Consider the following 10,467-nt stretch of genomic DNA (forward strand, 5'->3'; position numbering starts at 1 on the left):
CGGCTGTTTCTGATTTGCTATACACAGTTTCCTCGCTAAGTGGTTGGATAATCCGGATAAAAACAGAACACAGTAATAGTTTTCGTCCTACGCATTTATTTGGATCTGTTTTGAATTTTTACTTCCTAAGCAATTTTGTTATTCCTTAAGTTCAGCTCCAACAACGCAAATTAAGAGGCAAATGCAGTACAAATGTGACGCCATTTAATTAACAGACAATTCTATTGAATGAAAATAAACTAATTTCATTCACATAATTTTACACAAACAACGTACGGGGGGGGGGCAGAAACGGAAAAGATCCGATAAACCCTTTACATAGTACCTAAATCAACAACTATGCACTTTTTTGTTTGATGGGCTGAAGCGGCGGTAGTGAAAACGGCAGCCACTTTACAGTTTTCCAACTGTCTTATCCAACACGTCGTTTGTCCTTTTGCAATAATGCGGGTTAATGGCGCTGTCTAGAAGAAGCAAATATATAATCAACAAAAAACAACATGCTATAAATTTAATTGTCAAAGATTGAGTTTAACAGAATTGAGAAAAGATTATTTTGCTGGACCTAAATTGTCAATGAAAAGCCGAGTTATGCTCAACCCATGAAAAGACTTCTGTTCGACTTGAATATGAAGCTGGACCACGCAATTTCAGTCAATTTCATACCCTTAAAATACTAAAAATTATATGGGTCTTTTCATAGGTTGACGTAAAATTTAAATCATACTGAAATCTAGCTTTAATAGTTTTACTATAGTATCAAAACAGTATTAAAAAAACTCACTTTCAGAAACTTTTATAATGAAAAGTATTAATTAGTCTTAGATTTTGGCGCAAAGCCACCGATGCAGAATCTTCGAACAGCCAAAACCACAGCCAGAAACACCAAAATCACGAAAGCGTAGAATCCGAATGTGAGCAGCTTCCAACCCACGTGAAATCTCCGACAGTTCACTTCGTATTCTAGTTCGTATTTGACTGTAGTCTTCTTCCGTGCCGCAATTTTGGTGACGAAAGCGTCAATCAATTCTGGGTCTTCGTGTTTCTCGAATTCATCCGACAATTTTTGCAGGTTCTGGACATAGAAATCGTAGTTTTGATACACCTGGGCGATGGCCTTGTTCACGTCGTCAAAGTTGAACGCTTTAAGTTGGATAGCCAAGTTGAGGTTTTCTAGAAGGATAGCGTTTGCGAATTGGTCCGCAAACTGTGGAATCGCGACTACGGGAACCTTTCGCTTGACGAAGTCGACTATAGACCCCAAACCAACATGACTTACAAAAATCTTCACCTTAGGGTGTCCTAAAAGTGTATACTGTGGTAAATAATCGCTTAGCAGAATTCGATCGCTCTTTTGGGAATATATTTCCGTTTCTTTAGCTGTTCGCTCTAATCCTAAGCCCAATGACCAAATTACCCTGTATTTGTTCTGGTTTTGGACGTTTTGGTAAAAGTTTTTCATAATTTCGGGGTCCAAAACTGAATGGGTTCCTAATGATATGTAGATTACGTCCGTTTCGTCTTTGTCAATCCAAGTTTCCATACTTTGGTCCAGTTTTTTGAAATGAGACTCGTTTCGGATCCCCCCAATGAAGATAAACTCCCCATTTTGACTTGGATGGGGCTGTGAGTATAACGGCAGAGAACCGGGTATGAAAAACGGGTACCTGTCTGAAAACTCATTCAAAAAGAAATGGCCCTGGAAATCTACAAAGTCTGGCAAGTTATCCAGAGCCCGTCGGTTGTATTTCCAGGCCCAGCAGTCGCTGAAGAAGAGTTTGAGCACAAAAATTTCACTTAAAGATTGTGAAAACTTGTCCTGGACTTTATCAACCCCAGCCATCGTTCCCGGGGTTTGCTGTATAACTGGAATGTCGAATTTTTCAGCGGCCAGCACTGCCCCCGCCAGTATATGATCATTTATAACAAGGTCATATTTTCCGGGGTTCTCTTCCAGAATAGTAGACATTTCTTTGTATATATAAGTATGGGTTTCAATCAAATGAGGGCAAAAATTTATAAGAAAATGCCAAACCCCATCGAAAGAGTACTCATCATGTAAGCCGTGTCGTTTTATCACTTCAAAGTTAATCCTTTCGTGAAATGGTTTCAGTTTCCGTTCGCAAAGTTTCGCCCATTCAACGAGGGTGCAGTTATGTTTTTGGCAAATTGGGCTAAGCAAAGACGACATAGTTCCAAAATGGCCGCCCCAGCAGGGTACCGAAAATAGAATGTTCAAACATTGGCTTTCTTGAAAAATGACCAAAATGGCAAAAATCAGAAAAAGTACTTTGGTCATTTTAAATTTTGCTCTGCGAGATTCGATGCTGACAAAATTAATTTCTGCGAGGTTTGAAGCTAAACAAGATAATAGTTTTTGCAAATAATGCGTTGTTAAAGTTTGTAATGATTTCTTTTATAGTTTAAAGTTTGTTTGAGCGTATTTGATGCTTCGAATATTGGCCGACAGGGCGCTTAGCCGAAAACGAAAAACTGAGAAACTTAGATGACGCTCAATTCTGATTGGTCGAAATTCGGTTTGGTCAAAATATCAATAGTTCGTCCAGCCATTACAATTGATGTGCGGCAAGGTTGTCGGTTCAAATGCTTATTTTTGGGTTGCCGGTTTAAATTCTTATTTTTGGGTTGTCGGTTTAAATGCTTATTTTTGGGTTGTCGGTTTAAATTCTTATTTTTGGGTTGTCGGTTTAAATTCTTATTTTTGGGTTGTCGGCTACCACCCCCCGCTCCCCTGTTTAGTCAAAGCAAATTATACACCTATTAGTCACCTTGGTAAGAATAATCTTTAATTTTAAACAGTATTTTTGTTCTATGTTAAAATTTGAAGGACTGCAAATGAGCAAACAGCACGCTCAAACATTCGCTCAAAGTTCAATAAAGTTGTTAATATATAAGTATGAACAAACAGAGGGCCATGGCACACACACGACTAGCTTTGTGAATTATTTCGAATATTTTTGGACTTTGATGGCCATAGAAGCAAAATTGTTGCCATAAGTATTAAAAAGAACATGTAAAAGGCTTCTGAAGGTTGCAGAAAAATGAAGCACACCTTTAAACAAATATTTTTTGAAATTTTCCAGAGTTCTTGAGTTATGTTTGATGATGATTTCGAGCAATAAGTAGGCAAGCAACGCGCAACTCATAATGGAACAGCTCAAAAGTGTGAGATGAAAAAAGATGGCTGAATTCAAATCGGTCCGTTAAAACGTGTGGAAACCAAATTTCATAAATTTGATTTAATATCGACTTCTATCCGAACACCCTGTGTATGTAATATGTATGATATATGTGTACACCCTAAATATTTCTCGTGTGAGATCACTTAAAAATTGTGTGCTGACATGGAAAAAAGTGACACACTAATTTTGCTGGGAAAACTTTAATAACTCATTCTCTATAGACTAAGGTCAGGAAGTTGGTCAAGTTTATTCTCGGATGACGTAACTTGGGTTTCCACACTTAAACCAGTCTAAGTGTTAATAAAAGTTATCGCATTTGTCTTGAAAAAATAATTTCAAGACTTTCAAGGCAACAACTAAAAAAACCTGCAGCAAAAATTCCTACGAAAATTGGTAATTTTCCTCATAGTCTCACTCACGCGAAAAACTGTTTAGCTATCATCACACGTTATCTAGCTATCATTTCTTGTACAAAATTACACAAGAAGCGTTTCCCACACCAAAATTATGTGATTATTCATCAAACGAGAAAAATAGTGGAAAACAGTTTGAAAAATTAGGAAAACTACTTAGACTTCAACGAAGAATGACTAGAATGAAATTGGAAGAAACCTGCACGATAACTCGATTTGCGAGTTCTCAAATTAAACATTGTTTCCTACTCCTGTTTGAGAAAAACAAAACGAACATTATTTTTTTATTTAGCAATTGGGGATCTTTCCCCTAGCCTCCCACAGTACTCTATATCTCAAATTCAGACGGCCTCAAAAATTAATGTTTGGCTTTTTTTCTGAAAAAGTTATCTAATTTTATAAATACGGGCCTGGTAATATAGATCGATAACCATATTTGCCCCACTTTTCAAGAAAATTGGAAAATTGAAAAAGATCTGTTTACAAAGCCTGCATTTCCTACAAAGTTAAACTTTTGGCTGATTTTAAACTTAAAACCTCAGATCTGTTACTGTTCTTTAAATGAATACCCACGTATTCATGCGTAATAAGTCAAATGCATACATAATGTTTATCCATATACAAATGGAAGGTGTTTAATTTACTAGGTGGCCGCTAGAGGAAAAGATCAAAAGGAGGAGCAGCTGTTGCCAAAAATGAAAAAAAAAAACAGAGAATAATTTGCAGGGCGTTATTTTTAAACTGAGATTCTCCGAAAAATAGAAAAGAATATGTGGGGAATGGTGACAAAGATTATGACGAAACAGCACAAAATTTAGTGATGTGAACAGTTAGCAGCCGAGGTAGATAAATAAAGTCTAATGATTGTACTCTTTTACAGAAAAAACAACTTCATTGTTTTATGGTCAAGAATGCTGACTTGGCAGTCACATGTCCTTTTTGTTCTAATCTCTAAGACTGATTGTGGTTTAGGAACGTTTTGCTATGATGGCTGTTTTTTTGCTATGTCAATTTTGGCAAATCGAAATCCTTTGCGCAGAGATAAAAAGAATGGCATCATTGAAAACACCATTAAAATCTGAATTGATTGTTAGGAAAATTCAAAAATACTTTTTTTTCTCAAAGAAAACCTCAGTTTCTTTTCTTTTCTTGTGGAAAACATATTTTTTTCTCAAGAACAAAAAAAATGCTTAATGGAAGTTTCTACAAAGAAATATGATGCAGATTCAAACGAACACACACAAAAAAGAGTGACAGGCTATAAATTTTAGATTTTAAATTTAAAAAGTGCACAGAAACGCTACTTTATTCACTGAAATTTTCATTTTGACTTAATTGGTGTACTTTCAAGGAATTTTAAAAGTTTTCTACATTTACATTATTCTCTGAATGCTATGAGATACATCAAAAATAGTTTGATTGGAATATTAAAACACTTTTTTTGGACCATTTAAACTAAATGTTTTAATTGTACAAAAAAAACTAAGTTGCAAATTGAATTGAAATGACTAGAATAGAAAATATTGTTTAACCGAAACCGTTCCCTAACGAAAAAAAAACAATAAGGCATTATCTTTTTTGCTTCAAACTGAATGAATGAAACATACCCAGCAGTTTCCTGTAAAAAAGCTCTTATTTATCCTCAAGACCCCGATAGAGATAATAGGAAAAACAAAAACAGGATCTTTTCCGTTTGTGCCCCCCCCAGCTTAGTGGGCGCATATTATTTGCAACCCCCAGACGCACGTGCCATATTTTCACTATGATGATTTACTATGTAATGGCACGTGCTCAGTAACTGGGGGGGGGCGCATAACGTACTGGGGGGCACAAACGGAGAAGATCCCAAAAACAATTGATTGGTTTTCTAAAATTGTCAACAGTGCACGCTGTTTTGATTTCATTGCGTAGATATGCACAATCGTGTTTCCTAATATGAGGATACAGAGATTGGTATCGATGCTAATAGGCATTCGTCTTAGTAGCCAAGACTTATTACTTTAAAGCGCTAATCTCATGCTAGGCTTTATGGGTTTGATTTTCGTTTCCGATTTCGATGCTGAGTCTATTCTATATAGATTCTTTTGCTAAAAACTGCGGTTTGAAAGCACACTAAATGATGAAGAAAACTATATTAAAGTAGTCAGAAGGATTACACGATGATTGTTGAAAACGCGGCAAAATTGGATAAAGTGGAGAAACAAATATTTGTTGACTTGCAAAACTCTGCAGACGTCCTAAATAAACTCCAAAGAGTTAAAAGAATAATTTGCAAACACTTGACTTCACCAACAGCCAAGCAGAAAAGAAATCAAGTATAACAAGATTAAAGAAGAAAATAGCAATTTAATTCAAGACACATTGTTGTTAAACTTTTTTCTGATCTATTCTGTTTTGGCCCCCCAGCTTAGTGGGCATAAATCTTTTATGACCCCCAGGCATACGTGCTATTTTCTTAAATAGTAACATGCTTTATAACAACACATAATTTGTAACTGGGGGTCATAAAAACACTGGGGGGAGGGGGGGGGGGGGGGCGAAACAGAATAGATCCCTTTTTTCCAACTAACGTTTGCTACACACAATGGAAAATGAAAACAGGATTTTTATGAATGGAAATCATTGACAGACAAAAAAAGAAACTGGAAAAAGCACAAGAATTTTTGCGTTGAAAAGTAAAGTTCTGATTTCATAGGGTACGCAAAAACCAACGGCAAGCTCAAAAAACTTTGTTGATGACCTCAAGTCAGAAAAGTGAAGTGATCAATTAATTGCTGTTTGATTTTTTCATTTGATAGTTCCGTTTTTAAATCCAAACTTTGATCGCTAAAAATTACAAAACAACTAAACTCCAGGAGAGCATCACCATGAAATGCAATTAATTGGATAATTGTCAACCTTGGCATTCAATTTTAATAATACATTGGTTTCAATGTTGCTAATCCAAGCTCCTTGGGCAATGTTGTTGCTTGAAAAGACGCATACCAAGGCATTTTTATATTTTCAACTGTAGTTTTTTATTGAGAGACTGTGAGAACTTTTTTAGGTGCCAAACTTGGTCTTCAAACAATCACTCATTATTCTTATCTCCTCTTTCCTCATGCCACCCCCCCCCCCCACCAGAATATTGTTATTTCGTGGGGTGCAACACAATTGCTACCAATCTCTTTTGTTGAATATTTACGCTGATAAGGGCACAATTCAATTTATTTATTGCAAAATTGTTAAATAAACAGAAGAGCGTACAAATATTTGAACTTCATTCAAAGCGGAGAAAGCAGTCCAAAGTTTTGTTTCAATGTTATGGACCCAACAAAATGAGATGCACCCTCTACCCTGCTTTTCTTCACTTCACTATCATTATATTCCTATATCATTTCACCCTTTTATTATTTCACTCTTCAGTCAATTCTATCTGTTCACTCTTCTCAGTTCACCCCGAAAACTAGAAATCAAGATTACAAGCTGGTTTTTTCTCATAACTAAAGAGATGAACTAATCCTATTGTTACGGAGGAACTGCGATTCCCCAGGGACTCTTACTAAAACTCTGACTAAACTCATAGACTTATCTCATACCTATACTCATCTTTTATTTCGATGCAGTTTATTCATATTATCCATTAGTTATTGTTGCATCCTACGCGTTGCGTACTAATTTCTGTTGAACTGATTCATATGTTTATGTTAAAGCTGACAGGTACGGACTGGTACTGTCTAGCTCTTTCTTACTTACTGGTGAACTCATTTTGTAGAAAAAACTGACAATTGAACTAGAACGTAACCGAATCCCTCGGTACAGAGAAAATTCAGTATTGACCTCAGATTCTTTTGATTCACGCATAACATGACACAGTCAATGCAATCCCCGATTGGTGTACCACTTTTCTGGGAAAGCGGAGCCAACCCTACAATAGAATGGCAAACGTGGTTCTCCACATTCAAAATGGCTGTCATGGCAAAAGAGAACATGCAGGTGGAGCAACTACTTAGAAACAAACCTACACTAAACGACCTCTTCTACCCGACAATACCATCATATGAGGAGCGAAAAGAGAACTCAAATGAGGAAGAAGACCGGAAAAGAGAAATCAGAAACGAACGACGAAATGTCGACTGGGAAAACGAATGTACACATATTCAAAATAGAGGACCAATGATAGACAAATTCACTTGGGACGAGGCAGACCTCAAAATCAAAAGTGTTATCTACTTATCCCTCGGGACGGAAGCAACCCGAATTTTTCACCAACGAAACCCGCACACAATGATAGATAGGTGCACTAAAAACGAAATAGTCTATGAACTGGGACTAACGTTCACACGTCCCCAAAACCTAACATTCGACCGCTTCCAGTTAATAACAGTTCAGCAAAATGCAAACGAAAATCTGGAAACATTTTTTAGAAGATTAAGAGAATTAGGCTCGAAGTGTGCCCTGGGGAATGTCGAAGAAGAATTAATAAAAGACTTCTTCATTGCAAAAATGAACAATAATTCCATACAAATGGAACTACTCTCCGAAGTACGTACTGCGGCCCAAGTGCTTAATTTCGCCCTATCCCGAGAGAGAGGACAGGAAAATCAACGAGAAATAATAAGGTCAACTGCTACAAACTGGAATACCCAGGTGGGCGCTGTCACGAACAACTACCCACACCAACAACCAACAAGACAACAACAAACAAATACAAACAAAGAATTATGTTGGAGATGTGGAGGAAATGTCTCCCAAGGATACATCACACAATGCACCGCTAAACAAGCAACATGTAGCATATGCAAAAAGACCGGACACTTTGCGAAAATGTGTCGCTCCAAAATTCCCCCACTACCCCAACGAAGAACCCAATCCCGAGGCGGATACCAACGTCCTCAGGGATCGTCACAAAATCAATTACGCGTACGACAAATTCAAGAGAGTTTAATCGAAGAACAACAAAGTGACCAGGCAGAAGAGGAAACAATCGACCCCGATTCAACCCTCTACATCCAGGAATTAACGGAAGATTGGGCTGATGTAAACCATATCATCCCAAAGCCATGCTCTCCGATAAAAAAACTCCATTGTAAACAAATCACAACCCAAAGAAATTTGGGCAGAAACAAAACTTGCATACAACCAGACGGTGAAATGGCTAGCGGATACAGGTTCACAAGGAGTTTCCTAACTCTTGACAAATCAAAAGAGTTAATCATCAGTAATCCCAACCTATCACTTCAACCGTACAATGGTCAAACACAATATAGATGTTTTAACAACAACAACATCAAAATCGAGGGCAACTCACCCTCCAATCAGGATCATGGACAGCTAAAGACTGCCAATTCTTAGTAGTACATCACAAAACAAACAATCTAATGGGACGTGACATCCTTCAAAAACTAGTGATCACACTACAGCAACGACACATGCGATCCCCAGGTAACTACATTAACTCTATTTCACACATAGAAACGGAGAAAAATATCATAAAATGGATACTTAGAAAATACCCTTATGTGTGCTCACGAATTGGTAAATCAAAAAATCATATTGCCAATTCAATCCTCAAAGAAAACCATATCCCTATCCAACAAAAAGGAAGAAGGGTACCTCTACACCTTTTAGAAAAGGTAGAGTTTGAACTCGACAAACTAATCCGAAAAAAACAAATCAAAAGATTAGATAAATGCCCGGACGACCTTTTCGTTAGCCCGGTCGTGATTACAGTAAAAAAGGATAAATCTGTGAAACTCGCGTTAGACTCAAAGAAATTGAACAAAGCAATCCAGAAAAACAAATACCAGATGCAAAGCATAGACCACTTAGTGGACGCCGTAGCTCTATACATCTCCCAAAAAAAAATTCCCCAGGGATATTCTGGTTTTCAAAAATCGATTTGAAATACGCTTACAGTCAAATTCCACTAGACGCGTCAATAGCTAAACATTGTAATTTTAGCATATTAGGAGGCAAGGCAACCGGAACCTATAGATTCCTCAATGGCTTCTACGGATTGACCGATATGCCAGCAACTTTTCAAAAAACCATCGATAAAACATTAGAAGGCATACCATCAAAATTTGCATTCCTGGACGATATACTACTAATAACAAAAGGTACAATAAAAGAGCACGAACAAGAATTAGATAAAATACTATAAAAACTCGATGAAGAAGGACTAGCAATAAGCCTACAAAAATGCGAATTTGCAAAAAATAAAATAGAATGGCTGGGATTCACCATCACTCCCTCGGCAATAACACCACTGGTAACCAAAACTGAGGCCATTATGAAACTTGAAAATCTGAAAAACCTGAAACAGCTCCGCTCGTTCCTAGGGAGCGTACAACACCTGACAAAATTTATCCCGAACCTGGTCGAACTTTCCGAACCACTCCGCCCGTTATTAAAGAAAACAAATACAACAAAAAAACAACAAACTTGACTGGAAAGAAAATCATACTTCGGCATTTAATAAAATAAAAAACAAAATTCAACTCATAATAGAAAACAAACACTTTGACACAACAAAGCCAACTCGTGTAAAGTGCGACGCTAGTGCAAAAGGTCTAGGAGCAAGTATCGAACAAAAACAAAACAACACTTGGCACACAATTGCATTGGCCAGTAGATTTTTCAACGAACATGAGTCCCGATACAGTACTAATGAATTAGAATTATTAGCAGTGGTCTGGTCATTAGAACACTTCAAACATTATCTTTACGGTACCGAATTTACTCTCCAAACAGACCAAAGAGCACTGCTCTCGGCACTCAACGAAAACCGCGGTAACAAAAGTTACCAGAGCAGATTAACCCGCTGGGTAGACAGACTACTCCCTTTTAATTTTAATTTGGAACATATC

At 37.1% G+C, this 10,467-nt stretch overlaps 1 protein-coding gene across 1 annotated transcript; it reads right to left on the reverse strand.

Moving 5' to 3' along the window:
- Positions 1-498: 498 nt before the first annotated feature.
- LOC142340696 (UDP-glucuronosyltransferase 1A6-like) lies at positions 499-2,696 on the reverse strand. The gene has a single exon (XM_075391391.1). It carries the CDS (start codon positions 2,297-2,299, stop codon positions 812-814), a length of 1,488 nt encoding a protein of 495 aa, XP_075247506.1. The 5' UTR covers positions 2,300-2,696; the 3' UTR covers positions 499-811.
- Between the last annotated feature and the right edge of the window lie 7,771 nt (positions 2,697-10,467).

The sequence above is a fragment of the Convolutriloba macropyga genome, chromosome 6 (genome assembly GCF_964194025.1).
Source record: "Convolutriloba macropyga chromosome 6, txConMacr16.3, whole genome shotgun sequence".
NCBI lineage: Eukaryota > Metazoa > Xenacoelomorpha > Acoela > Convolutidae > Convolutriloba > Convolutriloba macropyga.

Bases quoted from the DNA above. Each gene is read 5' to 3' on its own strand.
- LOC142340696 (XM_075391391.1), bottom strand. From the start codon at position 2,299: ATGACCAAAGTACTTTTTCTGATTTTTGCCATTTTGGTCATTTTTCAA.